We start from the raw sequence: 21382 nt of genomic DNA, 5'->3' as shown, positions 1-21382 counted from the left end.
TTGACTTTTTTGTATTAAAAACACTTCTTTTATTGGTCGGATGAAATATGTTAATGTTTTGAGATTTTGGGTTTTCATGAGTTGTATGCCTAAATCATCAGTATTAAAACAATAAAAGACCTGAAATATTTCAGTTGGTGTGCAATGAATCTAAAATATATGAAAGTTTAATTTGTATCATTACATTATGGAAAATAATGAACTATATCACAATATGCTATTTTTTTGAGAACGACCTGTATAATGACAATTTCCCCCTTTTAAAGTAACTTCCATTAACCACAAAACTGTCATAATTACATAAATATACTTTTCAGGATCAAGCTAATTATCTTTTCATCCCTATTATGTTTGTCAAGGGTTTGGTATTAAAATCTAATTGATAAAAGTATTAAACGAACACTCCAGCGTTTTTAGAAATAGGGCTTATTCAACAACTTTACTACAAATGCTTTTTTGTCTCAGTGCATGCATTGTTTTAGTTTAGCAGGGTCGCTGCTAGCTTAGCTTAGCATAATGAATGGAATTCTATGTTGCCAGCTAGCATGTCCCAAGCAAAAGTGATCACAAAAAAACCCCACCTAATTCCTTCTTGTGTCCTGCGTATTCACGAGTACAAATAGCGATGCAGATTAAGACTAGGCGATTTCCTAGGCAGATATTGACTTGGGACTATATTATGGGGAAGCACAGGCGAAGCACTGCTACTTGGGCGCAGAGATATCACGCAACACATTGCTCAACAGCCGGAGGATGTGAGGATGAGAGCTGTGATATCTCTGCGCCCAAGTAGCAATGCTTCGCCTGTGTAATTAGGTGGGTGTTTTTTGTTTTTTTTTGGATCACTTTTACACGGGACATGCTAGTTGGCAACACAGGATTCCATTCATTATGCTAGGCTAAGCTAGCGGCGACCCTGCCAAACTAAAACAATGCATACACTGAGACAAAAATGCATGTGCACACACATTTAAATGTAGGAGAGAAGTTGAATAAGCCCTATTTCTAAAAACGGTGGAGTGTTCCTTTAAATTACCTTTTTTGAGAAGCACCTTGTAGACGCATAAGGCTTAATATCCTGTTAACCCTGTTATCTTGCTGCATAAATATATACCAACATATATTTTGAAATTCATTAATTTAGATTAGGATGACGTAATCATGCAATTGATTAACACTTACGCAGGTTTGTCTGAATTGATTGGACTGCATCCTGCTTCCTATACCAGGAAGGACAGAGACACTAGAATGCATATGCATATATGTAGGCTATTGTTCTCCTCAGCATTAAATGCGAGAATGAGACGGTCTAGTGTGTGAGCAAGGCTACGTCATAAATCTGTCTGCCTCCCCTTGGTCACAGCGTGAAAATACTTTTAAATTTAATTGTGGGTGAATGGAAAATGTGAAAGATACACTTGATGCACCCTTCAAAATAAGCCAAATGAAGGGTGCAAAGCAAGGATGGATCCTTCAAATTTTTGCATCCTTACCAGGACACAGCCAAGTAAACTCAGTGAAAGACATTAATGAAGAAAAGACCTACTTGTATTGAAAAGTATACTTTATGTTAACAACACTAATGGAAATATAAATGTAAAAATATAAATGTAAAATAAAAATAAGCTGCTTAAGGCATCGCAAAAGCCTTCATTACTGTATTTATACATACGTTTAGGTGTCAGTCACACGTACCATTGACAGAAGAACAACTGCAGGAACGGCTCCCATAGCAGTGTAGCACAGTAAGTCTAGTATCTTGTTCCTGAAACATAACAGCTGTTTTAAATATATTCCGATGCTGAGTTGTTAATATTCATTTTGAATATTCATTCATGTTTTGACACATTTATTAAAAAGAAACCATATATATTCCCAATTTTGGCTATTAACTGTCACAATAGTATCTCAAATCAGAGGGCACATACTTCTCGTGAAAAAAGAAGACATAGGCAGAGCCAGCGCAGGCCATCATCCACACCAGCCAGCGCATGTGGACAGCCCAGGGTCCTAGTTCTCTCAGGTTCAGCCTACAAAACACACAAACACCTGTGTCAGTAACACACACATCCTCGTGAAGCTGTTAAGTGATTGATAATTGTGTATATCCAGCAGACACACACACACACAATTCTCATACTCACCAGGGTGCATAAGATGCAGCTATAAAAAAATATATCACCATCCTGTCACACATGTGGAATCGCTGCTCCACTTTCCTGTTACAGCAAGACATAAAATGTTTCTTAAATTTGCAGTAGGTAACTTTTGTAAAAATGTATTTTTTACATATTTGTTAAACCTGTCATTATGACCTTACAGTAGAATATGAGACAGCTAATCTGTTAAAAAAATCAAGCTCCTCTGGCTCCTACCAGTGGGCCTATTGCCATTTGCAGAAATACGACGCTCCCAGTAAGAAACAACCAATCAGAGCCAGGATTAGCAGTGTCAATAAAGCTTGCACTGATCACACCCCTCTCTCATGCACAGCGCACTTACAGGCGTTCAAATTCAAGATTACTGGTGTGCTGCAGCTTTGCTTATGGCGGACAAACAATCCAAACTGCCAATTCCTCAAGTGGCATCTGCTCAAAAAATAAAGACGGTAAACGGAAAAATACAGATGACGATGATAAAAAAGACAAAAAGATAGTATTTGATAGAGCCCAAAATAAAACGAGGGTAAATATCGGAGTGGATTTTCCGAGGTGGAGGGAGCTAACGCTACGTGTCCTGAAAGGATTAAAACCGATGCAGAGTTAACCAGATTTCTGCTTGACAACTGTGTCAAAACTCTAGCTGCATAACATACAGATAAAATGTCACGCACTGTGCAAAGCAACTACTGAAAGCTACTTATTCACTGGCTTGTCATGTTGCTGAAATAATGTATTAGCAAACCTTATTTAGCATTACATATCGATAGAATAATGTAACGTTAGTTGACATTATACTACCTTACTAGCTATTTATTACTTATAGAAATAGTGCAACATCATATAGTTACATTACATGTATTGCAAAATACGTAAAGTTTTGAGGACCAAGTTTGTAGTCAAAGTATGGGCAGGCCATAGTCAATGTAAATCATATTGTTGATGTTTCGTCTGTACCAGTGGATGTGCTAAAACTTTTTTTTTTCCGCCGGTGGTCCTGCTTGCTTAGCCTGCACATTCACATCAGGCTCCGTTGTGATGGGGGAGGAGCTATGGAGGGAGAGCTGTAGCCAAGCGGCAACCTTCCGCAATCTCTCTTGAAGCCAATACGGAAGTAATGTAAACTGCAATTCATCGACAGGCTCCAGAAGGGAGCAGAAACTTATTGAGCCCCATGTTAAAATTCCCAACTTTACAGCAGACAAAAACATGTTTACAGCCTGGTAAAAATTTTGGTTTTATTTTTTTATAACTCATTCGTTTACGTTACATAAGCCTTAAAGTTCTGCATAATTAAGGGCGTGGTTACTTTGAGTGACAGATGGATAGCTATTTATCCGCCGTCTAGTCATTGCGTCACCTAAGCTCCGCCCACATCCCGTAATACAACAGGGCGTATTACATAACTTTTGAATGATTTTTTAATATAAATCAGTATTTCATTAGGAAAAGAATAACAAATTGTCATTCTAAGGCCTGTATTACTGCACAAAGTATGAATGAGAAATTTCATACTGTGCGAGTGTGTGGATGGATGGATGGATGGATGGATGGATGGATGGATGGATGGATGGTTAGTACTGTAAGGGTTCTAGTCCTCCCTCTCTCTGCAACTCTTCTTTCCCCACCAATACCCGAAACTCTGGAATTCCCTCCCCTTTTCTCTACGCGACACTGTTTCTATATCCTCCTTCAAGTCTCAACTAAAAACATATCTTTTCTTACAATATTTCCAATCTTTCTCTGCTTAGAATAGTTTTCTCCCCTGTATATGTGTATGTTTATGTCATATATTGTTTATGTATGTCTATTTTGTGTATGTATATTTTTTTTGTACAGCGACCTTGAGTATGGGAAAGGCGCTATATAAATAAATTATTTTATTATTATATAAAATATTTTATTAAAACTTATTATTAGGGATGCACCGAATATTCGGCAACCGAAATTATTCGGCCGAAAATAGCCAAAAAAAGCACTTTCGGCATTCGGCCGAATAAGTAAAAAGGCCGAATAATTTTGGCCGAACAATGACGCGATCAAAAAGTAACCCACGTAGAGTGAGAGCCGCGTGCTTTATGCAGCAAACATGTCAGCAGTGTGGAAGCACTGTTTAGTGCTGCATCTCATGTCATCGATGAGAAGAGGAACCGACTTTCATGTGAGAAAGCAGAGAAGCTACTTTTCATAAAGAAGAACCTGCCACTTTTCCTGAAGAAGTAGGCTAAGTAGGCTTATGTCTAGGACAGTTATTTATTTGTTGTGGGTTCATCCACATTTTTTGCACTATTTAATGCACATTTGTTGTTGTAGACATACAGGAGTTACATTCTTTCAGCAGTCAGTTATAGGCCTAACATAGGCTATTCAAGAAGGGGGGCTTCTAAGATGGCCAAATAAAAATATATTTTTTATTTTACTAATTATTTATTTTAAGTTATGTTGTGCTTAGTTTGTATAATATCTGCTGGAATGTTAAAAAAAAATTCAGTGTTAAATAAATATTTTGAAATTGTATTTTTGTTATTTGATTTATTTCTCTGAAAAGCAACACAAAATAGTAAAAAGCAAATTTTTACTATTTAATTATTGTAATGGTAAAAAAAAATTGCCAAATAAATGGAAAAAATGCGAAACACCGCGTTCGGTATTCGGCCTTCGGTCTTCGGCCAAGCATTTCATTATTATTCGGTTTCGGCTTCGGCCAAGAATTTCATTTCGGTGCATCCCTACTTATTATTAATATGTCTTCCTTGATCTGTGTTTCCAAACTAAATCTTTATGAAACATCCAGATTTACTAAACTATGACTGAAGAAAAAAAATACTAAGAGAGGACACACCTGGGTCGGCTTTCAGGTGAAATTTCAATTAGTTCCCTTTCGGGGAACTCGAGCTGCGTCGAAACGCTGTGAGAACGCCTCTGCGTTAATGCGTCGTGAAGCGCCTGTAGAACCATTCCATCGGAAAAAAGATCGATCGTCGGCGTGATGACGTCATCGACCGGAAGCTATAAAACGTCCGTGAAAACAAACAGGAACTAGCTTCTGTGCCTTCAGTAAGCGATCTGTGTGAACCTGTCTGTCTATTTGGTGTTTTTGTCTGTCTATTGAAAGAGTTTTTCCACCCTTTGTTAAATATTCCACATATTTTACAAAAAAGAGAAAATAAAATAGATAGAGAAATGGCGAGCGAAAGCAGTAACTTTAAGAGGTGTGTTCATCCCTGCCCACGCTACATCACGAGTGGGGATACACACTCTCTTTGTGTTGCCTGCTTGGGAGCGCAGCATGCCCAGGCAGCCCTCGAGGGGGCTGCTTGCGAGCACTGTGAGCGTATGCCACTGAGAACGCTGCGCTCCCGCCGGGCACTCTTCGAGGAGGGTGCCTCGGCTCGTGTTCCCCGCGGCTCTGGTCCCGCTGCTGCCGAGGCAGAGCGGAGGCTGCAGTCGTGGGGTTCACAATTGGATGTTGCGGAGGGGTTTGAGACGGGCGCTGCCTTATCTCTGCCCTCACCCGCTCCATCCAGCGGTTCTTCTCGGGGCTTGGAAGCACGCATTGCGGTTTCTTCCCCCCCGAGAGAGCCGCCGGTGCTCCAACTATCCAGCTCCGAGGAGGTGGACGTTGAGAGCATCGCGACTGAAGATTCGCCACTTCAGTCTCCTGCGAGTGATGAGCTCGTTGAGGTTCTAACGCGAGCCGTGGCCAGGTTAAATATTGACTGGCCCGTAGAAAGATCTGAGGCAGGAAAGAGACGTTCTAGTAAATTAGACGAAAGATTCCTGCCCGCTCGCGCTTCAGAACCTCAGCGGCGGGGCCTGCCATTCTTCCATGATTTGCACACCGAGGTGGCAACATCATGGAGGAGACCGGCATCATACCGTGTGTTCAGCCCTCAGACTACGGTCTATAGTAACATCATGGGGCTGAAGCACTACGGTTATGGGGCGATGCCAAAGGTAGAAGAGACGCTTGCGAGCCATCTCTCGCCTTCCTCGGCATCGTCCCTAAAGGCCCCGACTTTGCCCACCAGACCATTGAAAACAACGTCGGCACTGGTGGGCAAAGCGTACTCGGCGGCAGGTCAGGCTGCTGCATGCCTTCACACCATGGCAATTATGCAGGCTTATCAGGCTGACCTGCTCAGGGACCTAGATGGACGCGATGAAGTGGGGGGTGACGTCATAAATGAGCTTAGAACAGCAGCCGATCTAACTCTCCGGGCCACCAAAGAGACGGCCAGATGTGTTGGCCGCTCGATGGCAGCATTGGTGGCTACGGAGAGACATTTATGGCTCAACCCCACCGAAATCAAAGAGAGGGAGAAGAGCTTTCTGCTCGACGCGCCGCTGTCTCCTGGTGGCCTCTTCGGTGACGCAGTACACACTGTCACCGAGAGGTTCCAGGAGTCAAAGAAACAAGCTGCGGCGCTGAAGCAGTTTCTCCCTCTCCGAGTCCAGGTCCCTGGGGCTGCCGCTGACATCAGGCAGCCCAAGCCGAGTACGAGCTCAGCTCACAGGGCACAACAAAAGCAGAGCGTCGCCGCTCGGGCTCCCCCTCAGCGCGGGGACGAGGGGCGGCGCTCTCAGACGAGGTCTTCGAGGGGCAGGGCTGATCTGCGGACAGTCCTGATCGCCAAGAAGGCCTCGTCGAAGCGTTCCTGACGCCAGAAGCGTCAGGACGCTGAGGGTGGTTCCCCCCGTAGGGAAACGGTGTCTACCCCTGCCTACGGTACCCGTTTCCCTGCGGCACCCTCGGGGGGCCGCGCTGCCAACCCCGCCGCAATGCCGGGGCGCAGTCGGTCTCCGCGGGCCACCCGAGGGTGGTCCGCACCCCCTTCGGGGGGTCCCCGAGCAGTCAAGTCAGTCGTTCCCTGCCGGTCCGCCGCTTCAGGGCACTGCATTTGTTGCTCGAAGAACACCAGAGGCCAGCCTCGAGAGGCTGGTTCCCTTAGTAGATTTTCTAGACGAATGGAAACGTCTATCAAATATATCTCATTGGGTCCTGCAGATAGTAGAAAAGGGGTATGCCATTCAATTCAGAAGTCGGCCACCTCCTTTCTGCGGTGTCCTACCTACAGTGGTGGGCCCGGAGCAGGCTCTGGTAATGGCACAGGAAGTAGAGACACTCCTGCAAAAAGGGGCTATAGAGAGGGTTTCCCCTCCCAGCAGGGAGTCTGGCTTTTACAGCCGTTACTTCATCGTGCCGAAGAAGGATGGGGGCTTACGCCCGATATTAGATCTGCGGCTATTGAATCGCTCGGTGGCCAAGCTCAAATTCAAGATGCTTACACTCAGACAGATTGTAGCGCAGGTCAGATCAGAGGATTGGTTTGTCACCATAGACCTCAAAGATGCGTATTTTCATGTTTCCATCCTTCCACATCACAGGAAGTTCCTGAGGTTTGCCTTCGGGGGAGAGGCATACCAATATCGTGTACTTCCCTTCGGTCTAGCACTGTCACCCCGCACGTTCACCAAGTGTGTGGATGCAGCTCTGGCGCCGCTGCGTCTTCAGGGCATCCGCATACTGAACTACATCGACGACTGGCTGATTCTAGCGAATACAGAGCAGATGGCGGTTCAGCATCGAGATGCTGTTCTCGCCCATATGTCGAAGCTGGGGTTGAGGCTGAACGCCAAGAAGAGTGTGCTTTCTCCGGCTCAGAGAACCACTTTTCTAGGTGTGAACTGGGACTCAATAATTATGCGGGCGCAATTATCGCCAACACGCATAGCGTCGATCCTGGCAGCCGCCAAAGAACAGAAGCTAGGCCGAGCCGTCACTGTGAAACAGTTCCAGAAACTGTTAGGTCTCATGGCAGCAGCGTCCAACGTAATACCTCTTGGCCTACTGTACATGAGGCCACTGCAGTGGTGGCTCAAAACACAAGGGTTCTCCCCGAGGGGAAATCCGCTCCGCACGATCAATGTCACGCGGCGATGCCTACGTGCTCTGGTCATGTGGAAAAACCCGGGGTTTTTATCTCAGGGTCCCGTGTTGGGGGCTCATGTTCGTCGCGTAACGCTAACGACAGACGCCTCCCTCACGGGCTGGGGGGCGACCATGAGTGGTCGCTCATCCCAGGGTCTATGGCAGGAACATCAGCGGCACTGGCACATAAATCGGCTAGAGATGCTCGCAGTGTTTCTTGCATTGAAACAGTTCCTGCCCGACCTCAGGGGCCACCACGTACTAGTCAGAACAGACAACACGTCCGTGGTGGCCTATATAAATCACCAGGGGGGTCTGAGGTCTCGTCCGTTGGACAAATTGGCACATCGGATCCTCCTGTGGGCCCAAGGGAAATTGCTGTCAATCAAGGCAGTATATATCCCGGGGGCCCTAAACCAGGAAGCAGACAACCTGTCGAGACAGGGGCCGAGGCCCGGGGAATGGAGACTCCACCCAGAGGTGGTGGAGCTCCTATGGAAGGTTTATGGGAAAGCAGAGATAGACCTGTTCGCTTCGGCGGAGAACTCTCACTGCCCGCGGTGGTTTTCTCTGACCCATCCGGCTCCGCTGGGGCTGGATGCCATGGTACAGGAGTGGCCGAGGCTGCCTCTGTACGCCTTCCCCCCGATTGTTCTGCTTCCAGGAGTTCTGGAGAGGGTACGCCGGGACGGGGCCCAGGTACTCCTAGTGGCCCCGAACTGGCCGACCCGAGTATGGTTTTCGGACCTGATATCTCTCCTGGAAGGCTCTCCGATGGAGATTCCGACCAGGAGGGATCTACTCTCTCAGGCGGGCGGGAGATTCCTGCACCCACGCCCGGAGATGTGGAAACTGTGGGCCTGGCCTCTGAGGGGGCTAGGCTCATAGAGGAGGGTCTCTCGGCCGAGGTCGTAGAGACCATCCTACACTCCAGAGCTCCGTCCACGAGGAAGCTGTACGCTTTGAAATGGAGACTTTTCTCAGCTTGGTGCAGAGAACGCCAGTGGGATCCAGTTAACTGCCCGGTTGGTACAGTGCTGGAGTTCCTGCAGGAAAGGTTCTCTGCAGGGTTGACCCCCTCCACACTTAAGGTGTACGTGGCGGCCTTGGGCGCTGTCCACGTCCCTTGCAGTGGAGTGTCTTTGGGAAGACACCCTCTAATTACACGCTTCCTTCGTGGCACATTAAGGTTGAGGCCAGTTATGCACTCGAGGGTCCCGGCATGGGACTTGGCCATTGTTTTGAGGGGCTTGTCCGGACCTCCGTTCGAACCTTTGGAGGAGGTTTCGGATAAGTTCCTCACCCTGAAAACTATCTTCCTTTTGGCCATTTCATCTCTTAAAAGGATAGGAGATATTCAGTCCCTGTCAGTAGGGCCCTCATGTCTAGAGTTCGCGCCTGGGATGGTGAAAGCATTTCTGCATCCCAGGCCGGGTTATGTCCCCAAGGTTCCTACGAGCCCACGGGGTCCCATCACTCTACAAGCCTTCTGTCCTCCTCCATTCTTGACGTCAGACCAGGAAAGATTAAATCTGCTGTGTCCGGTGAGGGCACTGGATACTTATGTCCACAGAGCTGCCCTGTGGAGAAAAACTGAACAATTGTTTGTTTGCTTCGGACCCCCTAAGAAGGGGGCTCCTGTATCCAAGCAGAGGATGAGCAAGTGGGTGGCCGAGGCCATTTCACTTGCTTATGAAGCTGCCGGGCAGCCATCTCCTTTGGCTGTCCGGGCACATTCTACCAGGGGTATGGCTGCTTCTAAAGCACTTTTGTCGGGGGCTTCCCTCCACGATATATGTAACGCGGCCGGATGGTCGTCTCCTTCTACCTTCGTCAGGTTCTACGAGCTAGACCTGGCATCTACAGTAGGGGCACAGGTTCTCTCGTAACCGTGTGCGCTTCGGTTTCACACATACGAGACACTTGGTCCTATGGCGATGTGGGTATAAGCGTTCTCACAGCGTTTCGACGCAGCTCGAGTTCCCCGAAAGGGAACGTCTCAGGTTACGTATGTAACCCTAGTTCCCTGAGGGAACGAGACGCTGCGTCGCTCTGCCATACTCCCGGCGTGTCCGTGATCACTTACTTCAGGCTTTATCAGAAGTTAGTTCCTGTTTGTTTTCACGGACGTTTTATAGCTTCCGGTCGATGACGTCATCACGCCGACGATCGATCTTTTTTCCGATGGAATGGTTCTACAGGCGCTTCACGACGCATTAACGCAGAGGCGTTCTCACAGCGTTTCGACGCAGCGTCTCGTTCCCTCAGGGAACTAGGGTTACATACGTAACCTGAGACGTTTTGTTTGTAGTAATTATTTATTTTCATTGTAAATATTCTGCTACAATTTTATATTTCAATATAGTTACTACAGAAATGTACAGAATTAGCTGATTATTCTGATTTGAATGTGCTTTTATTAGTTTTGAAAGCAGTGTATTAGCATTCAAAAATGTGCTGCAAATATATAGTGATGGGAATGACAAAAATGATTCACAGTTAGGTCTGTATGGACTTCTGTTTCACTAAATGTGTGAAGAGTTTTGAACGTGTGGCTTCAGTATTGACCGATGCTTATTAGCAATTGAAAAAAAAAAAACTATAACGCATCCTTGCTGAATAAAAGTATTAATTTCTTAGCAACCCTAACAACCACCCACAACATACTAGCAACATATAGCTTAATTACATTTTCTTTAAAGGGGTCATATAATGGTACATGCACTTTTACATGCTGATTGTATGGAAATGTGTGTTGGCAGTGCCTGTACACAACCATCCTATAATAATAATAAAAATCCATCAAGTGTTTTTTTTTTTTTAATCTCCTTATATGTTTTCTCCTGTCTCAATTCATGCCATTCCGCCCTTCTCACGGTTGTTGATTGACAGCAGTTTCACCTCAGACCCGCCCTGAGCGAGCTCTATCATATCGGCTAAACTGGGTAAGTTAAATTACAGCATGCTTTCTATGTATGACGTTCTGAATATAATTCATAATTCCACGTTTATAATGAACAATGCAGTATGGTTATTGTGTTTTTACAAACTGTGTACGCTGGTTTTAAAGTTAACGTGGACGTGGTAACACAGCTTGATTATGTTGATGGTTTGTAACGGTGTCTGTTACTGTCAAAACAAAATCGTGTTGTAACAGTTCTTACAATGCATAGATAACGTTACCCATCACTGACTAACCGACATTGACAGAAAAAAATAGTTTTTATTGGCATTAGGTCTAATAACAATCGGATAATGAACTAACATATACATCAAGAAAACACATAGCATTGGTATCTCACTAAGCTAACGGTCACCTGTCAGTTCATAAAGATTGATCAAAGTGACATTACATTAACCAACCATTCAGAAACGTCCTGTTTAGCCTTAATTGTCGGACATACAGCAACAGTAACTAAGGGGGCGGGTCTTTGCTAAGGGTGAATTGTCATATTAAGTTGCACAGATGTGTCCTCAGAGACTCACTTCGCCATTCTTTCACCTCTACTGTTGTCAAGGGCAACAGCTCCATGTGCTGACCCACAGAACAGAGGGGCGGGGTCATGTATGCACTGAAATGGCTTGGTGAAAACAGAGCTGTTTTTGACCAGGTAAAACTAGTGTTTTCTTACAATACTAATGAGAATTTTGAAATAAAGTATATTACAAAGTTTTCATTTAGACACTAAAGAATCATATTAACTTGTACAAAAATAGCATTATATGACCCCTTTAACAAAAAAGAAAATACAACAAAAACATTTGTACTGCTTTCTATAATCAAGTCTTCCAAATCAATGCATGTAAAATAAATGCAGGTGTCTGTAGTGAAGCATTTTGCGATCCATTTATACAGACTGGAGTCCTGTTCATGCTTAATGAGACTCTTGTTGTTATTTTCCATATGTGTAATTTAAATTTGGGCAGAGTCCTGTGAATCACAGACTGATGAAACTGACAGTGGTGGACATGAACTGACAGGCCCATGTGAATACATCTGCTGTGTCAATGTGGATTCATGTGTAACTGCGTAGGTGTCCTGTTCTGATAAAGATCCAAAGTTCATTCATAATGTTTCCACTAAATCTGCATTTGCAGCTGAAACTTCCTTCTGGCACAGAATATGCAAATATACTAAAGCCTAAAACAACAATTTGCATAATAGGTTAACTTTTGGAATGCATTGGTTTGAAGATATATATATGCATACATCAAATATTTTTCTTTTTGCAGTTGAATTATTATTACTTTTTAATTACAGAAGCCATGCAGGGAACTTGCCTAATTAATTGAGGAAATCTGTTTCACATCTAAAGGCACTTTAATGAGTGTCTGTTTAGTGATTATTGAATCCCCAAAGGCAGAAACATGTAAACAAACTGCATATGCTTCAAAAGCACTCTGAGCTTTTTTATTCAAGATCTTAGGTTAAAATGAATGGGAATGTATATGGGAATGTATTATGGGATGTGAATGTATATTGGAATTTTAGGTGCTGCAGAGGTTATTTCCTTTTTGTTCTAAAATATAATAGAACTTTATTTGTGGAAAACATTTAAAACAATGTATCGGCAGCCATTTTTTATTTTATTTATTTTTTGACAACTAGCATCACTGTGCCGTTAAGACTCACCTGAGATGACTTTTCTTCCAGGACACTGTATGGAACATGGTGGACATGATGAACAGCCCAGACAGACCTGTACCATACATCCATGCAGAGATGGTCTCCCACTGGTCATCAGAGAGGAAGTACAACACTGAGCTGCCCATGATACTGGGAATGATCCAGAACTGAAGAACAGAAGACAAAACCATTATGTATCTTTTTTGTATTTTCTTGAATTATTAATTAATAGTTTTGTGTTATAGCATTGTTGGAGTCAAGACCAGCTCATTTGAATTTGAGTCAAGAACCATCCATGCTACCAAAGACCATGAAAATATGGACTTGGACTCAAGAGAAGGATTATATTTTTATCGTCACTGTCTTGTTGTGGACTCTGGAGCAAATTAACTAATACCAGGACCATGAAAAAATGGTCTTAGATTTAAACTTGAGGACCAAGAGCATGAAAAAATGGTCTTAGAAGCAGACTTAAGGACCAAGACCATGAAAAGATGGTCTTAGACTAAAACTTGAGGACCAGGACCATGAAAAAATGGTCTTAGAATCAGACTTAAGGACCAAGACCATGAAAATATGGTTTTAGACTCAGACTTAGGGATCAAGACCAAGACCATAAAAATATGGTTTTAGACTCAGACTTAGGGACCAAGACCAAGACCATGAAAATATGGTTTTAGACTCAGACTTAGGGACCAAGACCAAGACCATGAAAATATGGTTTTAGACTCAGACTTAGGGATCAAGACCAAGACCATAAAAATATGGTTTTAGACTCAGACTTAGGGATCAAGACCAAGACCATAAAAATATGGTTTTAGACTCAGACTTAGGGACCAAGACCAAGACCATAAAAATATGGTATTAGTCTCAGATTTGAGGACCAAGACCAAGACCATGAAAATATGGTATTAGTCTCAGACTTGAGGACCAAGACCAAGACCATGAAAATATGGTATTAGACTAGAGGTATTAGATTAGGACCAAGACCAGCACAGTTGCCAGTTGCATAAACCACCTAGACTAGTCTTAAAAGTAAGTCATCTCATTTTTTTCTTTAAGACTGGTCGTAACTTTTTGAAATCAGTTACATAAAATGGTAGATTGGTTCAATTTAAATTAGAAAAGTAAGACTGATTACATTTTGACTAATTACTAGTTGGACAAATTAGTGCTTAAAACTCTGTGGACCCTGTACAGGCAAGGGAATGACATTTTTATGTATATACTTTCCATTTTAAATGTCTAATGTATTTACACTAAATTACTCTGGTGCCATTTCCACCTGGATTTGGCCAACCCAAATTGAAAAGCCTCCCATACACACATACTTAGTGGTCTAAGTTCAACATTTTGGTGTAATTTTACAGGAAACCCTTTGAAGTTACATAAAACACTTCTAAAAGTGATAAACATGTAAGTATATGTTGTGTAAGCGTTTATAACCCCCCAAAAAATTAGGCGCTTTTTTATTTTTTTAATATAAATTCTGTGTAATAAGTGTGTAACCCTGTGTGATCTAGGACCCTGCAGACAGTTTGGGCTGCTTCCAGCATGTATAATTAATTTAATGACACTGGGATATTGCATTTATATCACTGCATATAATGGTGGGAGGGGGTGGTGGAGGGGGGTAGCAGGGTCGGGGGAGGGGTGAAAAGGGGGAAAGGGGGTTGTCATCCCTTTAGACCCATTTGAATAAATCTGTCATACAACAAGACACAGACAAACTTCTTTTTTCCACTATTTTCTGTAATTTAGTGGAAACAGCCCAAACTGTCTGCAGGTTCCTAGAGCACACAGGGCCTGAGTTACACACTTTCAAAAATGATTTTTTGAAGAGAAAAAAATCAAAAAGCGCCTACTTTTTTGGGGGGTTATTACAGCTTAGACAACATATACTTACATGTTTATGACTTTTAGCAGTGTTTTATGTAACTTCAAAAGGGTTTCCTGTAAAATGACACCAAAATTCAAGTCAAGTCTAGTTTATTTCATCCATAAAAATGGAAATTACAGCGCTTACGCCAACCGTCATACTCACATACACACTACAAAATGAGTTAACATTAAATACACACACATACAGCTAAAATTGTTCTACAAATGTACGTTTATAGTGCTCATTGTGCTGCCTAACTGCTTGTGGTATGAAAGAGAGAGCACACCGTTTAGTGCGTGTTGCTGGTGGTCTTAGCCGCCCACTGCGCTTCATAACCATAGTGTCAAAACAAGCATAGAGGATAACTAGAGTCCTCCATAATCTTAGTTGCCATTTTATCTAGGCGTTCATAGTATACGCTACTATGTGTCAGCCCAGCCATTTTTCCTGCCTTTTTGTTCAGTTTATCAATCCTATCCTTCTCAGTAACCCCTGCATTCCCACCCCATCCCACAACACAGTAGCTCCACACACTACATTTGACAGACATAATAAATGGTTATGTCTGACAGTTACATATGACAGTGGTCCACTGTATGTGTGTATCGGAAGCTTTTCAATTTGGGTAGGCCAAATCCAGGCGGAAATCCCAAAAAATGGCCCTTAGTGTAAGATGTTAAGACACAGTCTTAACATACTGGCTAGGTTTATGCAACTAGCCCCAGAGACATTAAAATGTGGTATTAGACTTGGACTTGAGGACCAAGACCAAGACAAAAAATATTTTAAACTCGACTTGATGACTAAGATTAAGACCAAGACCATGAAAATATGGAATTAGACTCAAGACTTGAGGACCAAGACCATGAAAAAATAATCTTAAACTCTGCTTTGAGGGCTAAGAGCATGAAATTTTTATCTTAGACTTAGTCTTGGTGTTGTCATGGTCAAAACTATTAAAATATAGTCTTAGTTTTAGTTTTTGATTACCAAGACAAATAGTATATTTTCATGTTCTTGCTGTATTGGTGGACTCAACAGTCAACTGGTCTCAACTGATGTATGTCTGGTTTGCTAACTGGATTACAGAAAATTCTAATATTTGTGGTCTCTGACCAACCTTCCTTCCATCTGTCACTGTGTATGTCTGATCAGATCTTCTTTACATGTCCCCCAAGCTCTACTGATTTTCTAAAGAAGCCATCTTTTTTACAGAAGGTAATAAACATCATATTACAACATTTCTGAAAAAAACACATTATACAAAGTCAACAAGCACACAGGAAATTGTCATGGCTTGACTTCAATTTGTATACATAGGTGAAATGTGTGATATTTTTGGGCTTTTGCAGCCATATGTTCAAAAAGGAAATGTACTGATGCAAAGAGGATTTGGTGTGTGGTCAATGTCTCATGCTGTAGCTCGTGAACTGGCCGTGCCAGATGTGCGGCTCTGAGAGACAGGGATTAGAGAGTAGGATGTTATCCAAACAACATGTTATCCCAACATGCCCCTATAAAACACATGAGCACAAACGAAGCAAGGCTGAACAGAGAACTGACACACACAAATGACAGTATGAATAAGCATGACCTGATGACTATGATCTAATAATATTGTTAAATTTTTTGGCCCAGAATATCCGTAAAGTATTTTCGTTTGTTGAACAATATTACATCACGCAGTCTGTTTTTTTATGACCTTGGTGAAGGTCATATGTCACAGGACAATGGCATCAAAACTTTCCCTCTTGACAACACCCACCGCCAACTTAATACAGAGAACCAAAGGTCTTTATTCAAAATGTTGACCAACCCGTTTAGTTTGTGATCGTACGCTGTGATGAATTACGTTATTTTCATTCAAGGTTTCGTATACATTTTCTTTTGTCCTACTCTGTGAGATAAAAAGTAGATTTCCACTTACTCCGTGGGTGGCACAGTTGGCTGCATGCTCATACTCAGTTGGCTGGTATCTCTTGCTAGATGGGACTCGGTTGTTCATAAACCTAAAAAAGATATTTTAGTGAATTTGAAGTGCTTACATTTTAATACTGAAGGTTAAGATTCAGTTAAAAAAATTATTTGGAGGCATTGATTTGAAGCACTTAATGTTTTAAAATGCATTCTTCTAAAGGCAAAGAAGAATTTTCAACATCTTTAGTGTCGCATGATCCTTCAGAAATCATGCTAATATGATAATTTGCTGCTCAAATAATGTTAACAGGGAACATTCTTATCTTTATGCTGATTAATATTTTGTGAAATTTATTTGATACATAGGAAGTTCAAAAGAACAGCATTTGTTTGTTATAGAAATATTTGTAACATTGTCCCTTTTACTCAAAATAATTATAATTTTCTTTCGAACCCCTCCCAATTTTTTGACACATCTTGTTTAACTAACAGAACTGGTAGCACAGAAAAAGCAGCGCAGTGTTACAGGTTAAACTCATTTTCCTTTCAGAGGTTAATTTGGTCTGTATGAAACAAATTAATGATAAAGAGTACATAGGGTTCAGGTTTAAGAGCATTAGGTAACCCTCTTTGTGGCACCTCGAGGATTTATTATGCATTCAGATCACATTTTTAGAATTTTCTTTTATTGCATGGTTGCCTAGCATCTGTAACTACCTAACGAAGAAACTAATCCTGTTCAGAATGAGGTCTTTTATGCCACTTACATTGAGTCGCTGATGTATTAGGTGATGATGTCATAGTCTCCATGCCAACCTGAGGCTTGGGATTTTCTTTTTTATTTCCCCCCAAACACTCTTTATCTGTGTGATTTAATTAATGTGCATGAGGACACAGGGAAGTGGGCTAGAATGCTAACCAGAATAAATGAGCCGAGCTCAGCGAGCTCTGGAAACAATCTTACTTTGCTTCTTGATTATGTATCTTGATTATTGTCTTCAGTTGCAGTGTTTTCAAAGATACATAGTTCTGCCACTAAAACACTGACTTAAAAGATTGCCATCTCTTTTTTCATCATTTTTTTATTGTTTTTTTCTCTTCATGTGTATTTAATGTAAAAAAGAGTGATCCAGGTGTGATGTAGGAATCACATTGAGTCGTATATTCAATTATAATGCCTGAATGCACCAGAGATGCTAGTTCATGCAGAATTTGCCTTTAATCACCATAGTGATTGGATATATTTAGTGTCACTTCTCATATCACTGCTCTTTCCCTATATTCAGACAGAATATTTACTCAGATGTCAGAGTACTACAGGGCATCCAGTTCATTATCATGGACGAGCTCATTAAATGAATGTTTGGCGTCACTCCAGGTTTTAGCACCCGGTGTTTCTCTGCTTGGCCTTTATAAAAGGAATTGCTTTTATATGATGGCATCTGGGGCTAACCTGGGAAGCCCCTCATTGTCAGTTTGGCCCTATTAGACACATTTACTTTTTTTAATAATACACTCTCAAAAAAAAAAAGGTACAGCACAGTCACTGGGGCAGTACCATAAGGTACAAAAGTGAAAAGGTATCTTTGCACCTTACATATTAGTACCTTAAAAGGTTACTTCAGTGATTAGCATGCCTTTTTATCAGTAGAAACACTGGAGTTTACTCTGGACTGAACACGCGCTGTGAATGTATGCCACGGTCACGCTTACCTCAGCTCTCATCACGAGAGCTCATTCAGCTCATTCATCACGTTGAATGTAATCTGACGCCTGCTGCTTTTGTCCAGTGACACTCTCTCAGCGGCTAAATCAGATTATATTGAACACACACGTTCAGTTTTTAATTATAGTGTTTGTTCTCTTACTGAACTGATTTTATGAAAATTAACGCGGGGGGAAAGTGATCCAGTAGCGATGGCTTTGGGAGTGGCCTCGTAGGGCAACGAAGCATTCTAGGAATTGTTGTCTTTGAGATAAAAATACATGTTCTGTCTTTTCTCAGTCTAGAAGGCACCAAATTCAAAAATATGTTTACATTTCAACTACATTAATGACCCAGTTTAAATACAGATTCATCTTCCCAGCGTTGAAGTACCCCTTTAAAGGTACATATTAGTACTTTAAAAGTACATCTCAAAAGGTGCATTAGTCATTTTTGCTTTTGTTCCTTAGTGTACTGCCCCAGTGGCAGCACTTTCCATTTTTTTCTGACAGGGATTTTTTTTTATCTTCCATATGTCAAAAAAATTCAGACTTCATGCTCAGTATACTTAATACACACCAATCAATCTAGAAGAAAAGATTAGAAAATCTGAGACTCAAGTTGGAAATAAAAAGAAGTAAGTCATATCAGGGTGTACATTTTTTTACAAACAAATATTTTAAATTCTTCTTTTGTGATCCACTCTCAGCTGGAATTTAAGAACAATCCAAGAACACATATGGAATATATCAGTGCTAATGTTATGGAATATGATAATGCCACACCGTGAGGATTATGAAGGACTGTGAGACTCATCAGTCAACAGAAAACATTCAGAGATTTGGATGTTTACATTTAACAGAGCCTCTTATAGCAACATGATCCACAGTGCTGATCTTGAGTTTAAGCCAAGATGTCTGCTCATGCATAATGTGGCCCTACATACTAGTTATGACATCAAACATTGCATTCCAACATTTTAAGGCTGACCTCAAGTTCTTTTTTTTCCAAACCACACGGCAAGTGCATTTTGTTGCATAATGCTCTGCCATATTGTAAAATCAACCATTTTACCAAATTACAAATAGTTGTTTGCAATATTTACATGAAAGTAATCAAATAATTTAGTCATTTGGATATGGTCCTGCATATGAGGTTTTGGTCAAACCTCGTCTATTATCCTTTCATACTCTCCAGCTTCATGAAGGCCAGTTCTTCTATGAGCACAGACAATTAACTGAGTGACTGTGTGCTAATTGCCTATGACAGAGGCCAAAATATCCCTTCCAAAAACCTAATATGCACTCAGATGGCCACAATACAAGTCTCTTGTCTCTGAAACAGGGAGGATCCAAACCAAACAGTCACAAGGGGTAAAAATAACAGTGAACGATTCATAGTACTGTACTTATGAAAGGAGACTGAAGGGCACTAACTAAGTCTGAACTTTCTGAGAAGACTGGAGATTAAATTAAAATGATCAAGTAGTGACAGTTTAGGTTTGTGACTCACCTGACAGTTGTATCAATTAAGAGGAAACACTGCATCTAGGTATGGTAACAATGTTTAACTAAATTCATCAGTTTAATTTGTATTTTATTCAATTTAATTTCTGTATGTTTAACTGAGCAATAAAGTATGTGAGGGAGCATAAATAAAATAAAGTAGTTATTTTATGTTTTTATAGTGAGCATTCATTGAGATGCTCAAATAAAATTCTTACCAGAAATTAAAGGGTCAGTTATGTTTAGTTTATCTGTACTCTATATATTTATCCAATGAATAAAGAAATAAAATAAATTCAATTTAAAAGATTAAAAATTAAAGACTTTTGCACATAATCCTAACTAGCCAACATGCTCTGGGGGCAAAGATCTCGATAGGCAAACACAAATCCCGTTTCTTTTGCCAGGTATGCGACCTGACATTGACAAATATTTTCATGACTCAAAACTATAAACACTATCAAAAAAAGCATGTGACAAAATTTCATAATAATAATGATCATGTTCTAAAACACTATTCTGAGAAAACCATGTGACATGACAAATTATGGTTAAAAAGAATGATTAAATGCCATACATAACAGGGTTTACTGTTAAGAAGATTAGTTATTTCACAAACGTACTGATATATGAGGAAAGTGAATAGTTATTTTCAGCTCATGGGATCGAATGTATGCTCAGTTTATGAATCAGTTTATCAGTTTATGCTCAGCCTACAAGAAAACACATTTTTTGCCACATGAAATTAATTATGCATCCATACAATCATTCTAGCCTATCCTATATTGTAGGCATATGCATAGACATTACATGTAGGCCTATATATATCCTTATTAAAGAAATCATTTTTAGCACAACACAAACATGAATAAAAGAACAAACAATGTTTATTGCTGCTATCATTGTGGTAGTCTGCAGGAAATCCTCACTAAAGCCGCAACAAAAGTTGAGTAAGTGCAGAAATAAAATGAAAGTAGAAGTTGACAGAACCTCAAGATTTTTGCCATGAATAAACACAATGGCTTCTTCAACTTGTCATGCGTGCTGTAGCCTACCTCCATCTTAAGCTCTGTTTCATCTTTTTATATATATATTGATAGGCCTATATTCTTATTATCAGCTTTCATCACGATTTCAATGGTATTAGGAGAAAACATAAATAGTCTTAAAGTTTATTTATTTCAAAAAAGAAAAGAAAAAATTCTCAGCAATATTAAGAAAACAATGTTATAAACGTTACGGTTAGATGTAATTTACCTGCCGAACTTCGTCCTCCTAAAATCCATACTGTGCATATTTGTACATGTTCGCTGCGTAACTTACTCCTGGGTAGACAGAGTGACTACTTCCAGTACTGACGACCAAACTCCGGATGTTTCTGTGTCCGAAACTTGGAAAGAAGCAGTACCTACTGCCTCTAGAAGGCACGTGAAGACTTGCTTTGAGCAGAACGCGCACGTGAGCAGAACTGCGAGAAGCGGCAGCGAAACGGTGACAGTGGATTTTTGGAATAATCGTAAACAGCGTCTCGCGACCCCTCTCGCGGCCAGGAATGCCGCTTTGCGCGCAGAATCCCCTCCCCGCCCCTTTGCTTCCTTCCAAGTAAACTTCAAAAAGGCTTCGAGGCAAACGAACGGCATCTTTCATGCTTTCCC

At 41.4% G+C, this 21382-nt stretch overlaps 1 protein-coding gene across 4 annotated transcripts in view; it reads right to left on the bottom strand.

Moving 5' to 3' along the window:
• Positions 1-21382, bottom strand: part of mmd2a (monocyte to macrophage differentiation-associated 2a) — a 26119-nt gene extending 4737 nt beyond the window's left edge. The window contains exons 1-6 of one of the 4 annotated variants that reach the window (XM_067419974.1): positions 21051-21382; positions 16528-16609; positions 12725-12885; positions 2145-2219; positions 1929-2030; positions 1696-1765 (exon numbers count right to left, since the gene is read on the bottom strand). In XM_067419974.1, coding sequence (XP_067276075.1) covers positions 1696-1765; positions 1929-2030; positions 2145-2219; positions 12725-12885; positions 16528-16609; positions 21051-21367 — 807 coding nt within the window. In that variant the 5' untranslated portion in view covers positions 21368-21382. Of the gene's footprint in view, positions 1-1695; positions 1766-1928; positions 2031-2144; positions 2220-12724; positions 12886-15720; positions 16494-16527; positions 16610-20984 lie in introns of those variants that run through there. The other 3 variants (XM_067419981.1, XM_067419989.1, XM_067419998.1) reach the window with 3 other exon arrangements.

This window comes from Pseudorasbora parva, chromosome 2 (assembly GCF_024679245.1).
Source record: "Pseudorasbora parva isolate DD20220531a chromosome 2, ASM2467924v1, whole genome shotgun sequence".
In the NCBI taxonomy this organism is placed as follows: Eukaryota; Metazoa; Chordata; class Actinopteri; order Cypriniformes; family Gobionidae; genus Pseudorasbora; species Pseudorasbora parva.
This window is presented reverse-complemented; position numbering and strand designations above follow the sequence as displayed.